Source organism: Podarcis muralis, chromosome 3 (genome assembly GCF_964188315.1).
Source record: "Podarcis muralis chromosome 3, rPodMur119.hap1.1, whole genome shotgun sequence".
NCBI lineage: Eukaryota > Metazoa > Chordata > Lepidosauria > Squamata > Lacertidae > Podarcis > Podarcis muralis.
The window spans coordinates 61,640,374-61,667,569 of record NC_135657.1 but is presented as its reverse complement, the minus strand read 5'-3'; the positions used below and the strand labels follow the sequence as shown (position 1 = coordinate 61,667,569).

Below are 27,196 nucleotides of genomic sequence, written 5' to 3'. Positions count from 1 at the left end.
TCACAAAACAATGACACAGTTTTATATTTATTGCCCAGCAAAACTGAGAATCAAATTCCACTCCCCAGTTTCTCATAATAAAAAGTCTCCAGTATTTTCCACATCCCAAAAACTATTGTGGTGAGAGTTGCAGTCTTTTTAGAAAGTCTGTGGAAGCCTTTGATAGATTCTGCACTGGATTTTTTTTTTTTTTGTAAAAAAAACTTTCATTCTGAAGAATACTATACAATGTTTATACATAGTGCATTCCATGTGTACTTTCATTAGTCATTGCTACTCTTTTGGCTCTACACACACACACACACACACACACACACACACACACACACACACTGTTGTGTGTTTGGAGGTGGGTGGGGGTAGGTTGCATGCCTGAGTCCCTTCAAATTCCTGGCTGCAGCAGGAATTCAATTGCTGAATTAACCAGACAGGGACCATAAAGGTCCCCAAACTATGGGTCACTAAAGTAACAAAGGAAGTGGCTCTGTGCCAGAAAGCAAATGGGTGGAGCCCCCTTCCACAACTGTCTGGTAGTTAGAAATACAGAAACCAGATTTGTGTGAGAGAGAACTAGAAGCTAGAAGCAGCCTGGGCAATTGAGAGATGGAGCCATGCCTGTTTTTTGCTGGCGCCCAAGGCTTTGACTATGGGACAAGCAAGATCCTCTTGGGGCCTGTGAGCCCCTCCACCCCCTGTTAATTTCAATAGGTTTACTCTGAGTAAAGCTTATTTGAATGCCAGCCTATGACTGTCGCCCGTAGAACCAGCCTTTCTGTATCTTTGAAAAGCAGACTTTGCCATTAGTCTTTCTTCCTTCTCTAGAAGGGACAACTTAGCTTTTGGGTACTGTAGTAGACAAGGCCCCTGCACCGTTGAGCTAAGCTGTCCTTATTCAAGAAAAAATCCATTCCGTTCCTGTTCTAAATTTTTAAATTCAAAAGCCAGATCAAGTCTCCAAAGGAGAAATGGCCTTGTGTTCACTTCATCTGAGAGCTGTGACCCAGAGTTCCATCTGCTGATTATACGTCTGTAGCAGTGCATTAGGCAGCCTTCCAATCAGATGTCTGTGTCACGTCCAAAATACACAGCATCTCTAAGCTTTAATAAAGGGTCATTTTTGTCTTTTTATGTTTTAAGACCATCTTTTAGTTAATGCACTTCAGGAGTAGATACAAAATAGTTTGGCCGCGCCCTTAAGCGGCTTTCCTATGGATTTCACCACGCCACAAAATGGAGCTGTGAAAGATAGTAGCAAAAAACATATGCTTCATCTAAGAAGCGTGCCTCGCCTATGATTCATTAAGAGCTTTCTCCAAGATTACTGCCATGCTCTTGGAAATATAATTGCACTTTCTGGGACTTGCCACAGCTCTTTAAATGGTTCAGCTCAAGTTGGAAATTCTCATCAACTCTCTGAGATTTTAACTGGCCGAAAAGCTACTACTATCTGCTATAGCCATTCCATAGAGAGCAACATGCTCTACCCAGACAGTTTAGAACCGAATGAATAAGGCAGGACAGGGGATGTAAACGAAAAGCCGACTTCCTGTTTGCCTGCTGTTGGACAAGCAGACTTAATGCTTCCTCTTTCAACACAAACACAGCTTGCTGCAGAAATGGTCCAATAACAGAAGTAAAATCATTTGTAAGGATAATGCATTAGCAGTAAAGCTGTCAGGGCATCTGTCCACGGATTCCCAAGGAAGAAATGCAGTGCAAACCTAGGCGTGTTTATTTTTTTAAAAGTCCCAGTGTGTTCAGTGGGGCTTACTCACTAGTAAGTGAGTTGAGGATTGCAGCCAGAATGCAGGAGAAAATATAGCAAAGCATTAGGCAAAGAGAGAAACACGCAGGAGGTAATTGTGGGGTGGATAAAGTAGGCACAGATCAGTAGCTGAAGGGCTTGTTCTCACCAGCCTTGAACTGAAGAACTGGCTCTGGCACAGCTCTGTATCTATGAGGCATGCAGATCCATGGCAAGACTAACATTCTGGCTTGCCTAACTAGCAGCTGAAAGCAGCTCCTCTATAACATTATGTGTTTCCTTGCACACGTGTCTACTTGGTTCCAGTGGCTGAAATTCCACTTGATCCAAACATAAACTTGGCTTTAGTCTTGCTTAGGGATTCTTTTAGTTCCTTTTTGGCTGTTGATCTCTGTTGCTCTGTTCACTGCCTAGACTCACAGGAAAAGAGAGGTGTTGTTTTGTTTTGTTTAAAAAGTGAAATTATCAGTACCAACAGTTAATGGAAAGGAGTGGAAATAAAGGGGCCCCATCCAAGCCATATCAAATTGCTGCCATGACGGAAGGACAATACAGCAACCAAGGGAAGGTCAGAAATCACCTCTTGCTAAAATTTAGGAGTGTTGTTTTTGTTTTTTAAAAAAATCCATTTGGCTAAAAACTAGGAGGTAGTATTTCCATTCAGAAAAGTTTTTCTGTTCTTCTTCTTAACAGCACACAGCTGTTATCACTAATGCCTTGAATTCACGTGCATAACATGATTTGACTTCACTGTCGTCCTTTTTTACTGGGGAAAGTTTCCAAATGAATGCCATGCATGGCCATGCAGAGTCCCTGAAATACTTGTCTAAACATCTGGTATATCTGCTACAGCATCATACTGTGCTGAGAGGCCTCAATCGAAAAGATACATGTTTTGTTATACACATTTTATTCTCAATGTAGGGCAAAGTAAGGAAACGACTGGGGAATATTTTTCTGGCAAAGCTCCTATCAAAGTTATTACTTTGAAATGTTTAAAAAGTGTGAGCCCTGACTGACTGACTGACTTATTTACTTACTTACTTACTTACTTACTTACTTACTTACTTACTTATTGGTACCCTGGGTTGCCCCAGAGACTCTGTGTGGCTTCTAGCGTACCAGGTGAAATATAGAGACTAAGAGAATTAGCAATGAATCAGGAAGGCCCTTCTTCAAATCTCACCTTTACCAGGAGCTCAGTCCTCCTGCCTCCCATCTGTAATATGGAGGATAATGGCCGCTTACCTGGTTCAGAGGTGGGCAGTGGTTGTGGCCCAGCCCAGCAGTCCCTCACACACCCGGGGACAAAACAATTCCACATGGTGGTTGGCTGTTGGGACTTGCCCCGGTTGGCGACTAAAGTCGCTATCCCAAATTCTGAAATTGCCTGAGTGGCAGACTGGAGTGGAGAAGTCTTCATTCTGGTCCGTTTGCCTGCAAATAAAGGCTGACTGTGCCTGAGCATGGCACAACAGTTGGCTGAAGAGCTACTCTCTCACCCTCAGCCCTCCCCCCACCTGTCTGTAATATGGAGGATAATAGAATTTACAGGGGCGTTGGGAGGATTACAACTAGATAATGCATGGAAAACTCTTCAAAGCACTATACAGATACTAAGCATGATTCTTATAATAAGTACCGTAAGTAAGTAACCCACACCATAGGCTTCTTGTGAGGATGAGATAAAAAGGTCAAATTCTTCTTACCTAAGATAGAGTCATGAAAATACTGCTGGTGCCCTACTCCTTGGCTCTGAACCAGCTAAAGTTAGCTGTGAATAACTTCCATTCAAAGCTATATTAAAATTAAGCCCTGGATTTTTGATTGCATGGAGATTGTGCAATAAAATTCACTTCACAGTTTTGTGAGAAGTTACAGATTCTCATGTCCCCCCCCCCCACCTGCCCTGACTATGCACCCCATGTGCAGTTACCCCTTTTGGTGAGCAGGGGTGTGGAGGTGAAAGAGAGCTTTCCATCGTACCCCTTCCAACATTTCATATAGGAAAACATAGACACTATGGTCTATTTTTTTACACTAAGTTTCACTGGCTGAGATTTACCCCTCTGGCACACACATAACTTACACAGAGGTGTGTGTGTGTGTGTGTGTGTGTGTGTGTGTGTGTGTGTGCATTCACTCCCACATAAATTGAAGCAAGGGTAGCCAACAACAACCTTTGTCATTCCTGATCATGGGTCATGTTGACTGGGGCTGATGGTATCTAACAATCAAAGAGAGAGACAAAAGGGGGCTATTTTTCCCTCAGGGAGAGGCAGTGGAAAAGAGGGGCTCTCTCTTGTACATAGGGACGGTTGGGGGACTATGACATTGGACTGCCACTGGTTTCCCGCTCAGGCACCTATCTAGTTCACACCTACTTAACTTCAAATAGACTCTGGCACTGAGTGCTCACATTCACTGAGTTCAAGGCAGAAATCAGTTGGGCCAAATCTTTTCATGAATTCCCATGGATTTTCATTTGCATAGTTACCTCCGTTCTACATCTTTGAGCCAACTTGGTATATTCATTGTTCTGATTAACTAATTTCATAGACCATTTGAAAACAGGCATTTTCTCATTTTCTTCTGGGGACCCCTGGGGGCTTCTTCTCAAAAGAGGCAAAATATCACTGACAGAGCTGAATGAGGTCAATTCTCATTAGTCTTTACAAAGCAAGCTTGGAATTTGCATTTTCCCTTTTCCCAGGGCAACTTTCTAATATTGCCGAATTGAATGCCCTAAGTCTGCACTCCCTTCCATCAGACGCTTCTCTTCTTTAAATAGGTCCTGACATTTGCACTAGTATCTTAATTCAGTTCTTGCTCAGAAATTGAGTCAAAAGATATCACCTTGGCTCCTTTTAAAGCCCAGTAAACTCCCACAAAAGTCCATTGATGGGCAGAATGCAAGAAAGAAAAAGAAGGTGGCATGTAGCATGGCTTTTACCAGTTACAGCCCATCAGATATTTCCTGCTGTGAACGACACTGATTACTGTCTCTTTAAATCATAAAGGAAACAGTTTACAGTATACAAGATTGGAAACCAGACAAAGCGAAGCATCAAAGTGTACTTTACAAGGGAAGGCTTTGGCAGGGGTGTCATTGACGATGCAGAACAAAATTATAGGGCATGCAAAGCTCCCTTTGGTAATAGCTTTGTAAAATAACCAAGCTTGGGATTTCACCCTCACCCCTTGTGTGTCCAAAGTCCTGGGGTAAAATCATAAAAAAAGCTCAACTACAATCCTAAAGGAAAAAGGGTCAACAACTTCGGTCAGTCCTCATGCATGTTCACTTCATCAAATCTGGCCCTCTTTGAAAAAAGTCTGGGCACCCCTGGCTACTGCATTTGGTATTCACTCATGCAGATGTCAAGTCCTTTCAATCAGTGTCTAGATGCTGATTTTTCCAATGCTTCGTCTAACCACAAAACGGGGACTAAAATACATTATGCATGAAGTGGGATGGATGAATCTGACTGCTTTGGCTTATCTCTGTTTCTCATTTTTCCAAGTTCTGTTACCATATCTCCATGTCAGTTTGCACCTTTAAAATACACACACACAATGAGTCCTCATGAAAATTCCGCAGCATTTCAGTGTGAACTTACCCTAATGTGCATGTGCTTGTATGCAATTTCGCCAAATACACGCATTTTGCAAAGCATTATTCTCTTACATAATGCATTTTGTATGCTATTTTCAATAATGTATACATTTCACACACACTTTACCTTAGCACCTGCATTTTTGTACACATTACTTAGCTGGAGAATTGCGTTGCAAAATCTGAAAAAGTACGAATTTCAAAGGTTGGCTGTGTTCCAGTTCAAGTCTTGCATCAGAAAGTGTGCATTAGGTAGATTTGCCTTTAAACGGGAAGCAAATTAAATCCCCTCCTTCCATACTACACATGAGATATCAAGACATCACCTTCCTTGCTTGTTAGCTGCAAGTCTCTCAGGATGAAGCAGCCAGGAGCAAATGTATTAATTGCACATTATAGACATAACAGACAACACAAAAACATATATATCAGGTTTGTGAAGATAAACATTTCCAACTCATGCCGATTTCAAAATGATGTGCATTTTAACATTGGTTCTAGATTGGGGGAGGGGAGGGGAGGGCAGGGGGTGATCATTGAACAATATTTTCTCAATGAACCCCCTCCTTTTATGAGCCCACTTTCCTCGTTGACATTGTCACTACTGCTCATTCATTCTCTCCCTCTGGGAATCTATACCACTTCTTAGATGGGGAGGATGTGGTGGAAGTCACTGCTTGTATGAATAGGCAGCCACACCAAAGAGGAGGAAGCGTAGGGTCAGTGAGCCCTGGGGGTCAGCACTGGGATCCCAGATATGCTGACCTCTGGAACCAGCTCTGGGGTGCCGGATTGCTGTGGTGCTTCCTGCTGTCTTGTCCTGTCTGGTTCTTCCTACTGTACATCCCAATACTTGCTCAACCTAGAATAGAATAAAATAAAATAAAATAAATAGACTTTTTGCAATATGGAAAATTATGGGGAAATGCACTGGAAAATGTGGCACAGTACTTGCTTGATGCAATGTCATCTAACCTCCCTTCAGACAAATGAATGTTTGTTGAAATGCTCAATAAATCGCCAACATTGTCTAACCTCTCTGCAAAAAAATCAGGATAAATACTTAATCAGAAGGTCATCTGGAAATGGCCAGGGGATAAGTTTTACTCAGAAAAGTCCCATTGAAATTAAAGGACCTAACTTAGTGGGTCTACTTTGAATAAAACTTAGTTGAATACCACCTTTAATCTGAAGCGCACTGAAGAAGAAGAAGAAGAAGAAGAAGAAGAAGAAGAAGAAGAAGAAGAAGAAGAAGAAGAAGAAGTGCACTCTGCCCAGCTGACTGGGTTGTCCCAGCCACTCTGGGTGGCTTCCAACATATATAACATATATAAAAACATAATAAAACATAACGCATTAAAAGCTGGTCAAGGAAGCTGGTTTCATAAAGGCTGTCTTCCTACCACTCAAAGAAGATGGACTGCAAAACAGTATCTCTTCCCCTGTTTATAGAAAGTACATCCTCCTATAACAATATTATATGACTGCTTCAGGATGTATATTCATCCTCACTACAATTAAATATATTTCCCCCTTTTTAAGATAAGGAAACTGAGTAGCTGATATATTTCCTGATACGTTATGTTCGAGAGAGAAGGATTGTGAACTTACATCTCACTTCCATTCTCCTCCCCTGTTTTTCCCCCTTTACTGTCTCCTCCTTGCTTCCTCTTTCCTTGTTTCTCCCAATCATTCTCTTCTATAGAGACTGTCTGCTTCATATTCTCTTATCGGGGTGACATTCATTTATGTAACCTCTAACACTCTTGATTACTACAATGAGAGACTGCCACCAGTGATTAACGTCACTCTGAGTGGTGCACACTTCAAAGAGCACCAGACTTGCTAAGTGTGTCTTACAATGCACACAAAAAGTGGGAAAGAGCACTATCTCTCATCTCTACCAGAAACAGTCTCTGCGCATCTGCCTAGTAGATCTGGAGTGGTATTGCAGTTGTGCTTATGGAAATGACTTAGCGATCTGTCATTGAAAAGCAAGGTGTGCCTTGGCTCAGTGTGTTATCTGGACATATATCATACTTCAAGTCATTTATAAGGCTGTCATGGGACAAAAGGTTCAGCATCAGTAGAAATGGTAGCCAGAAGGTGAAATAAAAACATTTTGCCTTGAAAGCTTAAAGCAGGGGTGGAGAACCCCAGGCACAGGGGACAAATGAAGCTCTCCAGGAGTCTCTCTCCATCTCTCTGGTCTCTCCTTGGGCCATTCCCTCTCATCAAATTCTCATCACATTTGCAGATGGCACCAAACTGGGAGGGGTAACCGATGCCGCAGAAGGCAGAGTCAGGATTCAAGATGACCTTAATAAATGGGAGAACTGGGCCCAAACTTACAAAATGGATTTCAATAGGTCCAAATGTAAGGTTCTACACTTAGGCAGAGGCAACTGGCTTGCCACTAGTACGTGTGAATAGGATCTAGGTGCCTTAGTAGACCACTAGCTTAACATGACAAAACAAACACACTTTGAGACGAATCTTAATCAAGGCAGAGTAGGGCAGAGAGCAACTCATTCCCCTCTGCATCTGCAGACTTGCTGGCCAGGGCATATGCAGAGGTGGTTAAAACTTCTTCCTGTAGCAGCACTCAGACTTTGGATCCAGCAGATCCATCTGTAACCCTGCACTGCATTTCACACATCATTTATTCTAGGGTCTTATGCCAGTGATGCTATTGCACACTAACTGCTACCAGCAGCGGGGTTTTTTGTTATTACTCTACCTATGTATCCCTTGATTTAGACAATTCATATATATTAGTAAAATTCATATATAAACTGGGTACAGGTAATATATATTACTCCTTCATAGTCCATTTTCTGCTACATGTTTTCTGTTGTTTGTCAAGAGACAATGGAGTGTCCCCCGGGGTTGAAGTCAAAGGGCTGCATTAGCAGCACGAAAGTGACGTCCCTGGGGCACAAGCCTGGGAAGTGTGTATGGATACCAACAGAAAATGAACTATCATGATATCACTGTGTCATTAAAGAACAGCAACACAGAAATTTCATCATTATACACTGTCAGCATGACAGAAAAAGGGAATAGCAACTCAGTGAGGCGAAAAAGTCTTAAAGAATACCCTGCAAAGAGATTCTTAGTCAAGATCGAAAGAAACTTAGTCAAGATCAAAAGGAATGTTTTGTAGCATCCTAAAGCATAGTTAACAAGGCCCGCGATCCTGCCTGTCCATGTTATTCTGTCATTGGTTCCAATGGGAAATTTCCTCTCAATACAAGTTTCAGAAAAGAGATTTTCCTCAGGATCTCCCTCTTCCTCAGTAAATCCCCCTTCCAGGTTTCCTCTGATCCTGATAGTTATCAGTCTACCCAGCTGGTACTGGCCCTTGGTCCAGTGCCGAGGGCCTTCTGGCGGTTCCCTCACTGCGAGAAGCGAAGTTACAGGGAACTAGGCAGAGGGTCTTCTCAGTAATGGCACCTGTCCTGTGGAACGCCCTCCTGTCAGATGTCAAAGAAATAAACAACTATATGACATTTAGAAGACATCTGAAGGCAGCCCTGTTTAGGGAAGTTTTTAATGACAGATGGTTTAATGTATTTTTAATCTTTTGTTGGAAGCCTCCCAGAGTGACTGGGGAGACCCAGCCAGATGGGCGGGGTAGAAATGATAAATTATTATTAACGTTTTTAGAAAACCCTCAGGTTAAACACCAAAATATCAAGTGTTGTTTGACTCTTAAACTGACTGGAAACCAGGATTAGAGACCACCAAGCTTTGTTTCCACAGAACTGGTAGCCATTCTTACACTTGTCAGTATAAGGGCAATATCATGTGAGCTAGAAATACAATGATACTGAGCCATGGCAAAAGTGATTGGTGAGTTACTAGCTCCCGTACCATGCTACTTTTACAAATGAAGATGACCGAATAGCTCGTGTCAGAAAAGCATGAATGTGAAGTTTGACTCAGACGAGTGGTTTTCTGTCAAACTTCATTTCCTTGCATCAAGAATGGCAACAGGTTTCGAGGCAGAGTACACATGACAAATATGACTCTGTTGTCTCTGTCCTGAAGAAAGTCATTCTGACCTACCACTTTCACAAGGGATTGACTGTAAAATCCTCGCTCATCCCTATAGTGAATCTGAGTTAATCGCTGAACATTGCACAATTCAACTTCTCCCTGCTAGCCAAGAGCTTTCCTCTTAATCTGGGTCATGTTTAGCCCGATTATGATAGAATAGTCTGCCTTTAGGATTATAGATCAGGAACCGCTCAAATGATTTCAGTCAACATATGCCTTTAATTCACATTTTAGTCCTTTCATAACACACACACACACTCCTACCCGTTCTCTCACACTTTATTATTCCTTTGGTTTGTGTTTTCACTACAAGATAATTATTACTTTCTTGTGTACAGAAGAGTCATTACATTTTGGTTATGGTTTTTAAACAAAACATTTAATGTTGGTTCATAGTTGTGAACACGACTTCTTCATTTTATATTTGTTACGCAATAATTATATGACTGTTATGGTATGATCCCTCCCAGGGCTTCTTTTTTCAGCCGGAACTCGCCGGAACTCAGTTCCAGCACCTCTCAGGTGGGCGCCATTGCTGTTATAAGAGAACAAGGGAGGCATTCGTGGCAAGCTCCGGCACCTCTTTTCTAGAAAAATAGCGCTGAACCCTCCTACTTTGATTTTAATTTGATTTTAATTTAATTAATTTTATAATGAATGTTTTTAGAATGTTGGGCTATTTTGATTGTTGTTAGCCGCCCTGAGCCCAGCTTCGGCTGGGGAGGGCAGGATATAAATAAAATTTATTATTATTATTATTATTACTTCAGAAATAAAATGAGGACAGAATTGGAGAAGAACAGTGCCACAATCATGATAAAGATGTGAGCAAGGGGTATTAGCTGCACTTCAACTGCCCAAATTGGTTAATATGCAGGGCACCAGACTCTCTCTCTCCCAGCTTCCAGAGACATGTTCGTCTGTGTCCGTGTGAAGCAGGGGCTGGGAATCTTTTTGAGCTTGACAGATGCATTTCCTCATGGCTAGCCTTCTGGAAGCCAAATGCTACTGGTGGGCAGGGCCAATGCAAAAGTGGGCGGGGCCACTCAGGCATATCCAAACTCCCGCCCTCACCCCCAGCAATCTGGCTTGGGAACAGCCTCCTACTGAAGCGAGTGGGAGGCATTTGCCTAGACCAATTGCTGTGTAGAGGTGCTACAACCCTTAGGAAGGCATTGCTTCTGTAGACAGATTTCTGGGATAAAGTGTAAAGCCATCTAGTTCAGACCCCCCAAAAATGTTCCTGTAACCTTGCATGGAAAGGACAATTCCACCTGCTGCCGCCTTCTGTCAGAAAGCATGGGAAACATTGCACCTGGTGAAATTCTTGGTTCTATGCAACTCTTAAAGGAACAGCAGCTTCCTCAAGGGCCTTCTCTTTACCAGCTGGGCTGGACAACCACGGCTTCCCAAAGCTAGCAAGCCTTTTCTGCACCTGTGTTGCCAGCAGCAGGGAAGAGACAGCAGGTGCAACCAGCACAGCAATAAGAAGGAACATGCCTCTTTCTCTCTTTGAAAGCTTCCTTGGGCACCTCAGTGTGGTAGGAAGAAAAAAGCAGGTATGTTTAGCTTTTGAGACAGAAAGACAGTGACAACAACAGTTGCTGCTGCTTTTATTTTGATTGTATGTTTTGTGGTTTTATATTGTGATTTTATTTTGTGAACTGACCTGAGACCTGCGGGTATAGAGACTGTATATAAATGGAATGAATGAATGAGAAGGCCCATAGCTCAGCTGCAGGCCATTTACAAGATGCATTGGAGGACTGGGGGATGCAGTAAAGAAAAGGGAGAACTGTGCTACATTCGTGGAAGGAAAGTTGGGGTCCATGTACAATTACTTTAATGTCTTTCATTAATTTGTCATGACAGCCAGCCAGCCATGACTCTTTCCAGCTATTGCCTGCAATTCTGTGCACACTAGTCACAGGGTTGCATCCCCTGCTATCAGTTAATGCCATTCCATGTATTAATAACCAGCCAGTTAGAATCCTGATCCCAGGGAGCTGCATTCCTTCCTACCACCTTGGAGTGGCAGTGGTAATTTGTATTACATCACACAGTCATGTAATAATAAACTACTGAGCTAACGTAGTAAGCTGGAAGTTCAGTGGTGTTGCCTTACCTGGGAGTGGCTGTTCATGTTAGTACTTGCAACTCTGACCTTTCAGCTTCTGCTCTCATGGTTGGGGTATGAAACTAAGACCATCACTAGCATGATGTTGAGGCCCAAATTCCCCACTATAAATGCACCCAGTGCCTTTATATTATAATAGGGACTGCACCCCTGCTCACGCCCCACACCAACCCTCCCTGCCACTCCTCCCATAGTAACCCCCTTCCCACCCCATGCAACCGTTTTTTACCTTCCCAACTCCATTTCTGAAGCCACTTTTCTGTTCTGCAACCCCATTTTCGCCTTCACTCCCATGTCCATGCCTCCTCCTCCCCCTCCTTCTGTGCAACCCTTCCTGGCACACAAACCACCCCAACGCTAACATACCCTCCAACATTTCTCCGATGAAAATAGGGACGTCCTAAGGAAAAGTGGGACATTCTGGGATCAAATCAGAAGTAGGGACAGCTTCTCTAAATCAGGGATGTCCCTGGAAAATAGGGACACTTGGAGGGTATGTAATTATACATTATTTAGGGCAGGTAAAAAGAGATGTCTGTCACCGATGAACACATCCACTCTTTGCAGAACAGTATGGGGGGGGGGGTTGCTGTCTTGAGAACGTTGATCAAAAAATTCCACTGCTGAAACTGGAGGGCAATAGTGAGGATCCCAACAGAACTCAACAATATTATGTGATATTTCAATCATGTATGTAACAGCAGTGCATGAGAGAACGGAGCGGCAGTGGTGTACTTTGGGTGCCAGTACTGTATCTGCGGGGGACGCAGGTGGCGCTGTGGGTAAAAGCCTCAGTGCCTAGGGCTTGCCAATCGAAAGGTCGGCGGTTCGAATCCCCGCGGCGGGGTGCGCTCCCGTTGCTCGGTCCCAGCGCCTGCCAACCTAGCAGTTCGAAAGCACCCCCAGGTGCAAGTAGATAAATAGGGACCGCTTACAAGCGGGAAGGTAAACGGCGTTTCCGTGTGCGGCTCTGGCTCGCCAGAGCAGCGATGTCACGCTGGCCACGTGACCCGGAAGTGTCTCCGGACAGCGCTGGCCCCCGGCCTCTTGAGTGAGATGGGCGCACAACCCTAGAGTCTGGCAAGACTGGCCCGTACGGGCAGGGGTACCTTTACCTTTACTGCATCTGCGGGGAAGGTGATGGGGAGATGTGGGGGCAAGGTTAGGGGAACTCCAGGTGCAGTGGGTGCATGTATCTGCAAGGCCACTGCCACCAACCTAGAACTCCCTTGCTGTTGCAACCACTGCCCTGTCCCATCCCTATTGTGGCAAGAAGTACTGCTGCTGGAAGGGTGCCACTGTCCTTGCACACACACACACACACGTGCCACTGCTTCATGTATGTGGACATTTTTTTTTTAAAAAAAGGTTTTTTACTTGTGTTTTTCAAAATGTAGCAAATTAACCATATAATAAACAGAGTACAAATTAGTTTGGATTACAAATGTAAACATAAGTGCAAAAAGTAACAGCGCAGTCTTGATTTAATAATGCATTATACTCAATAATATGGAAATCAAAATATCTAAGACTAAACCTCTGTGTCTAGTACGTGAACAATTATGAAACCAAAAGTTTGTCCAAATCTAGAAAATTTAAAAGTTTTGTGTTACTCCTAATTTAGTACCAGAAACACCACTGGTTTAAGAGGGTTCCTGTCAATATGGATTTTGAAGATGTGATGACAAACCATGGTTGCTTATGACAAGAATGAGAAGGGGCAAGCTACAGGCTTGTACAGTCCTCCCTCCACCATTCCCCTGCACATGAAGGGAGGAGATTTTTCATTTCATCTGAACGTGTCAAACTGTGGTTTGTGCAAACCACCGTTTGCCCTCGAATGATGTAGTGTAATGCAACAGAAATTTGAATGGGCAAGAAGTTGGGCTGCTTGACTGTTCAAGCTGAGAGGTCAAAAGACCCATTGGGGGTAACTCCTTGACTTGAAAAGTTGAGCATGTGAATGGATTTATGAAGCAGGCAAGTCAGTGGCCTGCTCAACCATCTCTGATCTATTCTGCAATTATTTCTTCACTAATTAATGATGAACCAACAGGAGTAAATAGCATTCAGACATTTTTGAATCTATAAATTATCTGTGAGGGCTGAGGGGAAATGCCACCGAAATGTTTGTTCTGATCTATGCTTGAATTTGTAGTATGAACAATGCCTTTGCAGCAGCAGTTTGATATCTGTTGATTAGTGCCACATTTATTTCCCCTATGCTAAGATGTACCCTTATTTCTTTCTGCCTCAAATCTCACATGTTATTCTCTTACAAGTTACAGTAGACAATATGCTTTTATCTGGTATATCTACTTAGAAATATAACCATCCGTTCTAAATACTCAAAATTGTTCTGGAAACTTTTACATAAAAGATTTAACCTTTTAGTGTTTCCCTTGGGATATTACATGAAACAAGCTTTTACTGAACCTGTGAGACATTTCATAAAGGATTTTTAAAGCAATCCAGTTGTGCTTTATGATTTTAAGGAAATTTGTCTTGCCACTTCACCCCTCCAGCATAACTGGAGCAGTTCACAGGATTCTTTTAACATTCACATTTGCTTTTTAAAATATGTATCAGAGATAATTCTCTGCTTCCAAATTATGACATGTCTATGCATGACTATTTATTACAGCTCAAACATGGTGTGGATTCACCCGGCTTGTATCACATTTGTATCAATCTGACTTCCAAATACTTTAATCCAGTGCTGTATTATAAGCAAAGGATTTGTTGAATCACCACCTTCCCTTTAGCACTGCCAAGGACTTTCCTTCATTGCCACAATCATATCTACTAAACAAACAAACAAACAAACAAACAAACAAACAAACAAACAATATGTATCACAGGAACTCACACAATTTCCAATTGCACTTATGCACTGAGTTTAAGCTTTAAACCTTCTAGATTTTTGCAAAGATCTGGTATCCAAGCTATAAAAGCAACTGTTATTTGCTGAAATATCATGTTGCATTCTGATTACAATTAGATTAGCAGAGACACCATCAGTTGGGCCTTTGTACAAGTTTAGTGTCACAAGTCTCTGTTGAATGGTTTCTTTAAATGTAAAGGTTCATCATTGTTCCACTCGATGTGTATATCTTAAAGGGGCCAGAGCAAGGGCCAGAGCAAGATAACGAGACCCAACTTTAAAGCTGTGAAACATAGCAGGTGCTGCTGAGTTGTATTTGATTAAGGTGTGTCAGCATTTGGGTTTAGTATATAAGGAGCAGCACCTAGCTCTCCCATTACCCTGGGGTTTGGGTTGGTGGTTGGGTCTGGTTTGGTTGTTAATGTATTTAGTGTAAATGGAGTTTTTGTTTTTCTTATTAAAACCTTGTTTAAGTTATTTTTGAGTCCTTTTCATTTTTAATGCATGATCTCCCCAGCAAGCTATCTGCAGCGCTACCATACTGCAAATAGCCAACATCTTTGGTTATGGGCCCAGGTGCTGAGTGGATGACTGCATATTTTTGGACTCTGAGAAAGGTTTGAAAACTCCTTCTCCTGTTAGTGTAATTTTTTGTGGGTCTGGAAGAGTTCCAGAATGGTTGACCGGGTTCCTGAAGCTGAGAAGGCTCTGGTCTTCCCACAGCTAACAGATGAGAACTATAGTTTATGGTCTTTTCGGGTGGAGGCGCTTTTGACCTCTAGAGAAGTATGGACCTATGTAACTGATGACCCTCCTGACCCTGTAACTAATGCTTGGTCGAAAGGAGATGCAAAAGCCAGGGCGATAATTAATTTGGCAGTCAGCAACCAGCAAGTAGTCTATATAAGAAATAAGAAAACTGCCAAAGAAATGTGGGACAGTCTTGCAGCAGTGCATGTTAGAAAAGAGTCAGCATCTGCATTGTCGTTTTTCAAGCAGTTGTACCAGACGAAGTTGCAGCCTGGTGGTGATTTGGCAGCACACTTGAGACGTCTGGAGGCAATACGCGGCGAATTAATTCGAAGGGACATGGTGATACCTGATATTCAGTATGTTTTTATCATCCTTTGTTCCCTTAATGAGGACTTTGATGGTATAGCTAGCCAGATATCTGCTGTTCCACCAGCACAATTAACTGTGGAAGGGGTAACGGCAAGATTAATGGGCGAGTTGGATAGAAGGGAGGCTTGTGCCATAAGCACTCCTATTTCCAGAAAGAATGAGGAACGCCATATGCAAACCTGTGGTGATACAACTGCATTTAAAGCTGCAAAGCGTTGTTGGTTCTGCAATAAGCAAGGACATTTTGCAAAGGACTGCAGAGCCAAAAGAAAGCAAAGTACTCCCAAGTCTGTTTCTGTTCGTCAGTCACGGTTGTCAGCCCAACAGCAGACATCGTATAGTAAAGACAGAAACGAGCCGCGAGCTTTTCATGCTTGGACTACAAATCGTAAAAGAATTAAAGATGCCAAGTGGAAGTCTTTTATTATAGACTCTGGAGCATCTCAGCACATCTGCAATGATCGAAGCTTGTTTATTTCTTTCGAAGAGGAAATTGGTAATGTACATTTAGCCAATTCACAAGTCTTGCAGTCGCTTGGCAGAGGTACTGTTAAACTTGACTCTTTAAACATTACAATAGCAAACTGCATTTACTGCCCGTCAGTGGACAATTTATTGTCAGTAAGGTGCTTTGCTCGTCAAGGCATAACTGTGCGTTTCTTAAAATCAATGTGTGAGTTTTTTGATGGGAACAAACGTTTATTGTATGCCCGGGACTCTGATGGTTTATATAGACTCTATTTTCGCACCTACTCCCAATCGCCTATAAATTGCAGAGCAGCACAGTCAAGCCAGGGGTTGAGGAATGTAAGGCCTCATTCCGGGTGTGTCCATGAGGCGCACAGAATTCTGGGACACCTGAATTTTGCTGATGTAATTAAGACAAAGAATATTGTTAATGGCCTCAACTTAAAACCATGTAAATTCTTTATGCAATGTCTATCCTGTTGCAAGAATAAGATTAAGGTTGCACGCAAGGGTAGGTGCTCAGATAGGGAAGTAACTGAACCATTTGAGCGTGTACATTGTGATTTAGTTGGGCCACTCCCACCATCATTAGGAGGTTCTAAGTACTGGCTTACTCTGATAGACCAGTATAGTAGATACTGTTGGACTTATGCAATAGCTGAGAAGTCCCAAGCATTTGAAAAGTATAAAGTTTTTTGCAACTGGGTAAAAACGCACTTTAACAAACCAATTAAGAACCTGTTTTCTGACCGGGGCGGGGAATTTGTTTCTGAGGATTTTGAGAAATTCCTGGAAGCGCAGGGGACTACTCATGAGTTATCTTGCCCCCGAAGTCCCTGGCAAAATGGGCTTGTTGAAGTTGTGCAGCGTGACCTACAGGCAGGGGTTAAAACGTATCTGCATGATGCTAATCTGCCCAAAGACTTTTGGGCTGAAGCACTTTATGCGTTTTGTTACGTTAGAAATCGCAGTTATCATACTGGTTTAGATGTCACCCCCTATGAGAAACTGTTTAAAAAACGCCCTAATCTGAAATACCTCCGCATTTGGGGTTCAGATGTAATTATGCATTATCCTGCTAAGCAAAAATTGGGTGAACGTAGTGTCCAGGGAAAATTAATGGGCTACCAGCAGGGGGCGTACAGAATTTACATACCAGCAACTGGCAAATTTCATATTACCAGAAGCATGATACAAACTGTAAATTGGAATGGAGTTGCTGTCTTCCAAGATACTGATGGTATAGATAATACTGAGGAAGAAGAGGAAGAAACAGCAGAAGAAGCAGCAGGAAATAGTGCTTCTGAATTAATGAGAAAAGACAAAAAGCCTGTTGAGTCTGATAAATTGTTTGATGATTTAAAGTCACAGGCACCCGAGGGGAGGTCAGATTCTCTTGAGTTTTCTGACCGTGAGCTTAGCCTACAGGCACCTCTTCAATCTGACAATGATTTACAACCTGAAACTAGTGGTTTACTTAGTCCCATTAAGTCTGAGAAGTCTGACTCTCCTTCTGGACTGAGACGTTCAGATAGAAAGAGACAGAAGCCACAACGATTTGCAGATGAACATTTTAATACTGTGTATGCCAATAAGGTAGTTTTTGAGCCAAAAAGCTACAGTGATGTTCAGAAATTACCTGAGCAACAAGCTGCAAATTGGTATAAAGCTATGAACTCCGAGATAGCTTCTTTAAAAGAGCATAACACTTGGTCTCTTGTACCACAAACCCCAGATATGAGACTTATTGATTCGAAATGGGTTTATAGAGTTAAAACGAATGACAAAAACGAAGTTGTAAGGTACAAAGCAAGATTAGTTGCTAGGGGTTTTCAACAAATTCCAGGCGAAGATTATGATTTGTGTTATTCACCAAGCGTAAAATATGAAACAGTTAAGCTTTTGTTAAAAGATGCATCACAGCGTGGACATTCCGTTTATCACCTAGATATAAAAACTGCATATTTGTTTGCAGATTTAAAAGAACAAATTTTTATGCGTGTTCCTGAAGGCATAGACGCCACTGAAGGTTTGGTATGCAAATTAAACAAATCCCTTTATGGTCTGCACCAAAGTGGAAGGAATTGGCACCAAACTTTAGCAAAAGAATTGCTGGATATTGGTTTTTCACAAGGAAAGGCAGACAATTGTGTGTTCATAAAGGAAAGGGCAAACTCTGTAACAAAAATATGTGTGTATGTAGATGACGTATTAATTTCTACAAAAACGAAACAGGAATATGAACAGGTGGTATCACAGTTACAGAAGAAATTTGATGTAGTGGAATTAGGCATAGCTAAAAATTACTTATCCATGCAAATTGAGAAAGGCAAAAATGGATCTTTTCTGGTTCATCAAACTGCAAAAATTGATGATCTTGTTGAAATGCTATGTTTAGAAAATGCAAATGGGAAGGAAACACCTATGGTGTGTGGTTTCACCTTTACAGGTGAAGACAAGCCATTTCCTAACAAAACTTTGTATCGTTCTGCTATAGGCAAGCTAAATTTCATTCAAAGAATCTCAAGACCAGATATAACTTATGCTTTTCACTTTCTGGCAAAATTTGTGGAAAAGCCTACTACACAATGTTTCTCTGCTCTTAAGAGAGTGGTAATGTACCTTAAACATACCAAACATTATAGGTTGCAGTTTACAACATGTATTGACAAAGGTTTTGAAATTTTCTGCGATGCATCTCATGCAATGGAACAAAATAATTGCAGGGGTGTGTCTGGTATGGTGTTTTGTTATAACGGTTGTCCATTTGAATGGAAGTCCCAAACACAAACCATTATTTGTCTCTCCACAACAGAAAGTGAATTGTGTGCATGCGTTCAGGCCACTCGTGATGTAGAATGGTATCTGCAAGTGTTTGCAGACCTACAGATGCAAGTAACACTACCAGTAAAAGTTTACCTTGATTCCCAGAGTGGACTTGCTATCCTGTGCTCAGAGACCAATACGCAGCGCACTAGAGTCTTAAGGTTACGTTTAGAATTTGTAAAGCAACTAATTGCTGATGAAATGGTTGTATTTGAATATGTTCCTGGTGACAGTCAAATTGCGGACATTTTTACAAAAGCACTTCCAAAGGTTACACATGAAAAACATGTACAAAGTATGCTTTCTGTTTTTGTTCCACAATGATGAACCGCAGGGGAAATGTTGAATGGTTTCTTTAAATGTAAAGGTTCATCATTGTTCCACTCGATGTGTATATCTTAAAGGGGCCAGAGCAAGGGCCAGAGCAAGATAACGAGACCCAACTTTAAAGCTGTGAAACATAGCAGGTGCTGCTGAGTTGTATTTGATTAAGGTGTGTCAGCATTTGGGTTTAGTATATAAGGAGCAGCACCTAGCTCTCCCATTACCCTGGGGTTTGGGTTGGTGGTTGGGTCTGGTTTGGTTGTTAATGTATTTAGTGTAAATGGAGTTTTTGTTTTTCTTATTAAAACCTTGTTTAAGTTATTTTTGAGTCCTTTTCATTTTTAATGCATGATCTCCCCAGCAAGCTATCTGCAGCGCTACCATACTGCAAATAGCCAACATCTTTATGGAGATGTCTTGGAGAGGCTGGTCAGATCAGCAGGAACAGTGGGAGAAGCCTGAGGAGCTGGAAGCCAATTATTCCAGGGAGGGATCCAGCAGGCTGAGATGGGCCATGAGAGACATCAGAGTTGCCTGGGGAGAACCTGGGGAGTCTGATCCCTGGAAGGGATCTATTAGACTGTCCCCCAAGAAGCCCATGCCAGCCCAGACCACAGCCCCTGGACTGCTGGAGCATCCTTTCCCTCCAGTTCCTACTGGTAAGCCTCTGCCTTTGGAGGAGCATCAGATGCCAGGTTGCCTAGAACATGGAGTTGCCAGCACTGGCATGAATGGACAGCTCAGGTCCAACCCACCAGAAGGAGTTCCCATTTGCTTGTCCAGTCCAAAGACATGCCCCACTTGCCACACTAAACCCTTGCCCACCCCATTACTTTACAATAGGGATCCCTGGTATGTGTCAACGACTGGATCAGCATCTTAGCTTAAGCAGCCAACATATTGCACCTGCTGTGCCTTTAACCTGTGCCTTGCTCATGAACCATACTGATTTGAGCATGGGAGTTTTTGGCAGAAACCATAATCTGAGTTTGAATGCTTTACCCAGAGAGAGCCAGGACATCTCACTCTTAGTGCATTTTCCACATCTGAAGAAGGAGGAGGATCTTATGGTTGTGAGTGCCCCCCCCTTCTCTTCAGTTTGCAGGCCTAGGAACTGCTCTGATGGACCACTGAGTCTTCTTAATCTCTCCTCCTTCTCCCTCCATTTCCTCATTCTCCCATGTGAACGTCAAGTTAAAGAGTGTCAGTCTGCTTCCTTGTTCTTTGCCAGTGAATACAGTTGCTAGCCCCCCAACACACCCACCCACTCACCATGGTGGCTAGGAAGTGGAAGGCAACCTTCATCTACAGTTGACCTTCACCGCCTACAGCTTTTCTGTGGCTTGGAGTCAAGTTTACTCAGAAAAATGGAGTGCTGCCTGGGGCTTTGAATGTGGACTTTGTGTTAGTTTCCATGTTTTGAAGTTGATAAGTAAAACTTAAGAAACAGTTATTTTTGTCAAATCCTTGGAAATAAAAACAAATAAATCTGATATCAACAAATACCAGAAACATTCAAGCATGGGAAATCTGGTCCAGAGAAGTAACAAACATGAAGTACAGTGACATTTCAGATCCAAGTCCTCCTTCAGCTCTTCCTCATAGATCTTGGATATATGTTATATATAACAACAGAACACAGAATGAGAACAGATCCATTTGAAAGCCCTTGCCTTGATGAGGTTGTCTGTGCCTTTTCCTCCTTTCATATGCCCCAGGTGAATGAAGAAGGAAGCGGTGATTGCAGTCTTAGTATACACCTACCCACAAAGTCATTGATCAGGTATACCCACTGCTGGGACTACCTTCATCTGTTTTCAAGTGGACACACTCATGGGCGTAGCGGGGGGGGGGGGCAAGGGGGCAGTAGAATAGAAAAACAATAGAAATACATACGTAACTGATCAGTCACATTGGTTCTGTCCCCCCCCAAAAGTCGTGCCCCCCACCCAACAAAAATCCTGGCTACGCCCATGTACACACTGCAGGGTAATGCATCAATCTGCAATGAGCTTTTACTTTTGTCATGAAACCAGTTTCTCAAGAAGCACTTTTTTTGGGCAAAACACCAACAAAATAATCTAGACACTGTGTGGACTATGTAAAAAAAAAACCCAAAACCTCCAAATACTCAGTCTCCATTGATTCTAGAATAAAATGTGCGCACATAGCCCAAAGCTCCTTTTTTATTTAGATTCTTTCCATCAAACCCCTGCAACGTGCAGTCTTGCGTCCCGACACAAATCTATATGTGAAGCCTTTTTCTTTTGCTGGCATTCATCAGCTCGCTCTGGCAGCAAAGCTGACTGCAAAAACATTTCTAAGTGAGATCTAGATTCTTTTCTTTCCCTTTTTTTAAAAAAAGAATAATCTGTTGGCGGGGGTAGGGTTGTGGGGAGGGGGGGACACCTCCAGCTCTGGTTTCTTTCTAGAGTAGGGTGGTAGCCTGCCGAAATCACTGCCACATTCTTCCCATAGTAGTCCTTTAAAATTAATAGCACATGCAGAGGAAAAACTAAACCCCTTTGACGTCACTCTTGAAACGAGGAAACATAAACAGAGCAGGCTTCACTCTAGCGAGCTCGCAGGGCGCAAGCTGATTGGCCGGCTCGAGCTGTGCCTGTGGCAGTTGACAGCACCTCCCAGCCAGGCACGGCACTGGCCTTCGACTTGCTGCTGCTGCTGCTGCTGAACACTCAGCCACTCAGAGACTGCAGCAAAGCCCCAGCTGAGCGCTCTATCCCAGCACCCGTCTGGCAGGAAAGTGCCGCCGCCGTCTTCTGTGGAGAGCCTCTCCTCTCTTTCTGCTTCTTTGGCACTCTCCTGTCTCCTTGGTCCTTCCACCCACCCCGTTGCACATGTCCATGCGCACCTTCCTCTCTCCTCTCGCGCGTCTCCCTCAATTATTTGCTTCATCCTGAATGCAGTTTCTGGATCCTGCAGCACAAGTCTTCATGAACAAGCTGCGCCGCTTACAGATTTCGCAGCATTCAAAGGTCACAGAACTGCCACTATGGTTAAATGTCTTGTTTAATGGTTGAGGTATGTATATAGCAAATCCTCAGAAACGGCATGATCATGGGTGGGAAGGTTTGTTTTAAAGGTTGCAGGAAGGGGCGGGGGAGAGAGAGAGAAAGAGAGATTGCGTTTGCCAAAGTTAGTAGCAGAGGTGATATTTGTGTTTGGAAGAAAACCTTGATGGCTCTCACTAAGAAAACTGCTGCTTGCTTATTTTTTAAATATCCGTGGCTGCATTTTCATCGTTGTTGGTATTGTCCTAAGCCACGGAAACTTGCATGAATTGTAACTGAACTGAGTGCAAAAGATAAAGGAAAGGTTCTGGGACAGTAACACTTAATGACCATTAGGAGAGCTTTCTTCCCCCTTTAGTTCTTAAGCATTTCAGTGGCTTGAAAAAGAGAAGCTTTACAGGTAACTGAGGCTGCAATCCTGTACCCATTTACCTGGGAGTAAACCCCACTGAACTCAACGAGTCTTACTTCTGAGTAGACATGAAAAGGACTCTGCTGTAAATGTGCTGGAACAGATAACTAGGAATATCGTGTGTTTTTAACCGATGGAGGGAGAAATGAATGGCAATGCAAATAAAAAATTATTTCTTAGCAATATATGTTACAGATCTTTATCTTCTGGGTGTTTTAGCAGGTTACAAATGCTCCTCTGTTTCCTTAACTTCATTGAAGGGTTTGTGCTGAAACTGTCAACAAAGAGATAACATATTAACAGCTAGCTGAAGGGCAAAACAGTGAACAGCATCTCCTCAGGACTGTTTGGTGACATATACGTTCAACTGGTCATCAAACAACAGCCTGTACTCTTAACTTGGAGGGTGGCTGCAGCATTCAAGTGACCTGCTAGTGCTGCAGGGAGCAGGAGCAGTGGTTCAGCTGAACAGAACTCACATTGTTTTCTGGAGAGTGGCTGCAACATGCAGTTGAGAAAGCTATTCCCAGAGAGATGCATGTTTAAAATCCTGCCCAAATAGCCCATGATGCACACACACGTATATAATGGCAGAAAGGTGTATTGTCTGAAGGCATTGCAAGGTTTCATCACTCTGAAAGCTCTGTCGAGCTGTTCGGAAGGAGGGACGTGTTGCATTTTTGAAAATTATCGTTCTTAATTTCAAACTCATTTTGCTTTTACAAATTCAGAAACCTTGGATGGGTCACCCTAGCAATATACTTTGAAGGGTTTGGGGTGGGGGGGGGGGAGAAACAAGTAACTGCACTTGATTCATAAGTGCCAGCTTAGGAATGGTAAAATATTAGCTCTGAAATGCAGACTATCTGCTATGTGCTGTGAATGGACAATTGCTATCCTGCAGTGCCTGGTGGGAAAAACAAGGACTTTGTGTATTGCAAATGCATAACTGCAGCTCCTCCATTTCCTTTGCTGTATCTTCACTGATGGCTGCAAGAACAAAGAGGCTGCTGTCATTAATAAATTGCTTAATGACACATTTCATATGCAGAGTTAAGGCATCCTTCTTCCTTTTTTGCCTGTCAGCCACAGGCAGTTTTTATCAGCTGAACTGTTAGCTTCTCTCGCTTCTCTCTCCAGTCTACAGTAGATCTTATACACTGAAAAATGTTAGCAAGCTCCGGAAATTCAAAAACACTATTTTGAAGAGAATCATTTCAACTGCTATGTATAAATTGTGCATTATTCAATTTAAATGATCACTGTAGCAGGAACAGGAATATGGAGAAATCAGAGGGAAGAAGAAAGAAGCCCTCAAACTTTCTGAAGGACACTAGTTTCTGATAGTATTAACAGTGCAATTCTTTACAGGTTACTTTGATGCAAGTCCCACTGTGTTCAGTAGTGCATGCTTCCATGGATTCAAGTATAGGGTTGTACCCTGAACATCCCTGTTGCAAGTTTAATTGGGGTATGTAACTAATGCGGCACTATACTATATGAGTGCTGAGGATTGTAAATGGGAAGAGAATCCCATCCCCCGGCATCCAGAAGTCTTGACTGCTGATCAGGAGAGGTTAAGTTCTGTTTAAATCCTTGTGTCCTTGTGAGTTTAATGGGTTTAAATAAGTCACAACAACCAAGGGAGAAGCTAAATGTTACAGAAGATGCAGAGATGCTTGAAAAATGAGTACACCATGTGGTGCGTCTCTCCAATGTTCCACAACATGTTGCAGCACTTACTCAACGGCATGTTGTCATCCCACTGTGGGCTCCCTTGTTCCCTTCAGTGGAAGCGAGCAGCTTAGAATAGGGACAGTTGAAACATATGAGTAGAATGGAAAGACATCATGTTGTGCCCTTGCATCACGAGAGAAGAGATGCTTCACATTTCACAGGACAGGAGAAGACCTCAGCGCTAGGATACCTTTTTCAGCATCAGCCATTGCCTTTTATAACATGTTGTTCTTACAATTTGTGATTATAATTCCATTGGTTTCAATAGGTTTGGGGCCCTGTGTGTGTCTTCTATATGGTTAGAGGATCACTCTGCCTCTTCTAAGCATCCATTTTATGCAAACGTTTTGCATGCCCTCAGAATGTCTGCAAAGAGACTGTATGCAGTATTCTTGAGAAGAGCAACTTTTTCAGGTTTGCAAACAGTGATAAAATGTCTTAAGATGCATACTAACTACAGGAACCAGAACAAAATGCGGAAACAAAATTACACTCTGTTGGGACACACTAGCTAGTTTCTGTAAATGTCCTATAAACAACACTGATAATTCATTTGTTTAAATTTCTGGTCCACTGCACCCCAAATGCTAGGAGCTGATTACAATGTATAATTCAGATGTCAGGTAGACACACAACAATGGTAAAAAAAATATCCACCCAAAGAGCAGTATTCAACCAGGTTTCATTCAATGTAGACCTATTGAAATTAATGACCCAACTTAGCAATAACAAACTCTAGCCCAAATAAATATGTTCTGTTGTGCTTTGAATAATATCCAGGCCAAATGTTTGCTCAGTTTCCAGAGGAGGGAAGTTCCAAAGGACCTCAGGAAAGAAAACTTAGCATTAGAATGTTAAGACAAGGTAGCCAGCTAAGGGTGGGATTCACCTAACCATCCCTATCAGCAAAAGCCCTGCAGAAGGACTTGTGCAATGGGGACTTCTTCCCTCCTTTCCCTGTGCCCTCCAAAATTGGCTCTGGGGTTCAGGAGAACCCACAAAACAGTGCAAAGACAGGGAGAGAGGAGAACATCTGGCAAGATGCAATGCGTGGACAGACAGATTTACTGGAAGAGTGTGATGTTGAATTCCATCCTAAATGTCAGAATAAAATGAAATTATTAGAATGATTTGACTCAACCCCTAAGGGGGCTGGTTACTTTGTCCAACAATGTCATAGCCTAAACATATCAAAGCTCCGTATGGGAATATTAACAGCACCATGTAAGCATTCCATTTTTCTTACGATAGAGTTCATAGTGAATATATTTATCTTTGCGCAATGCAACCTTTAAGCTTTCCTTACATGTGCTCATTTCAGCCTCAGGGAAGGTTGGCACAGGCTGAAATGCATTATGATAAACGCTAATAACACCTTCAGCTGCAACTTCTGTATGGTTTTAGTTTGTTCACGTATACCACTACACCACATTGCCTTCAGTCAGGCAGACTTTGGGTCAATAGGTGATTGGAATTGATGTGCAAGAAGCCCATCTTTAAAACTTCTGTGCTTCCTACCACCAGACATGCCCTACCTAAGGGCAGGGGCAGCTCCTTCAGTCTGAGAACCACATTTTTTTTTGTAGGCAACCCTTCCAGGGGCTACATGCCAGTGGTGCCTGAGGCCAGAGACAAAAAGTGAGTGCGAGTCTTTCCTTTCTACAGTAAACTACATACCAGCAACACAAAATTCACAGGCTGCTACTTCTCTCTCTCCTCCATTTAGGCAAACAATAGGTTTAACATAGTCAAAGGACACATGACTATGTTCTTTGGGTGCAGAGCAGGGCTGGGGAGGAGCTGTAGCTCTTCCAGATTCAACCCACCATTGGAGACTCCTAAGGGCTTGCGGGGGCTGCATTCAGCCCCCAGGTTCGAGGTTCCTGACCCCTGCCTGACACACTCCCACAAATGCCTAGGAAATCACAGTAAGCATTGTGTCCTCATGGCCCAGTCATAAACTCATCACCCTCCCTTGATTATCAAGTCTGCAGTTCCTGACCCACGTGAACAGTAAAGCCGATAAAACTGGTGTGTGTAGTTGAATATTTGCCTTAATAAAGATCATGTTTTGCGACCTTAATACATGCTTAAAAATGAGAACGTTCAGAGCTGCATTACATGTGCAAGGCAGCAGCAAGACAAGATGTGCCAGTCATTCCCGAGTCTTCTGCTGCAGTTTCCTGTAGCAAATGCAGCAGCTGAAAAATGCTTCATATAGTTATTCTTTATGGATGAAAAGCAGTGCTAAGCCTGTTCTGCTTTTATGTCCTGAACTTAGTCAGCAAATGTACTCTGTTAGAGAGTTATTCCCTCTCCTCCCATTTTTTTCTTCTGAGAGGAACTATCCACGGACGTCTATTTTTGCTTATGAACCACCTGTTAACCCTGTTCTTGTCTGAACTCATTTTCATCCAGCCTCTTTGTGCACTATTCCTCAGCTGGATCTCTGGTGACCCATGCTTACAATTGATTGATCCCGTTATTACTCACTGATGGATCCTAGCCATATATTCAGTAACTAAACAATGCAGAGACTTTGTTTTTAGCTGAAAGCGGTTGGTGCAGCAGCACTGGACGTCTTTAAAATGATGCTCATCTACTGAGCTCTATTCTCAACTGGCTTGGTACAGATATCCTGCAAAGTTTATCTTACTTGCAAGGTGCCTGTCATCAACTGCTAGAGCAACCTTGTAATCTCCTGCTCCTTTCATCACAGGGAGCGAGCAGCAGATGCCGTTGGATGAGCACCTAAGTGCACTTGTCTGAAGGAAGGCAGATGTAGGCTTATCCAGTCTTCCTTTTGTGCCATGT

General features: G+C 42.7%; 1 protein-coding gene across 2 annotated transcripts in view; it reads left to right on the top strand.

Moving 5' to 3' along the window:
• Positions 1 to 27,196, top strand: part of PDE7B (phosphodiesterase 7B) — a 161,652-nt gene that overhangs the window by 15,041 nt on the left and 119,415 nt on the right. The window contains exon 1 of one of the 2 annotated variants that reach the window (XM_028723499.2): positions 21,876 to 22,243. The exons of the other annotated variant lie outside the window; for it this stretch is intronic. Within the exon in view, the coding sequence (XP_028579332.1) occupies positions 22,223 to 22,243 (21 nt within the window). The 5' untranslated portion in view covers positions 21,876 to 22,222. Of the gene's footprint in view, positions 1 to 21,875; positions 22,244 to 27,196 lie in introns of those variants that run through there. 2 annotated transcript variants of the gene reach the window in all.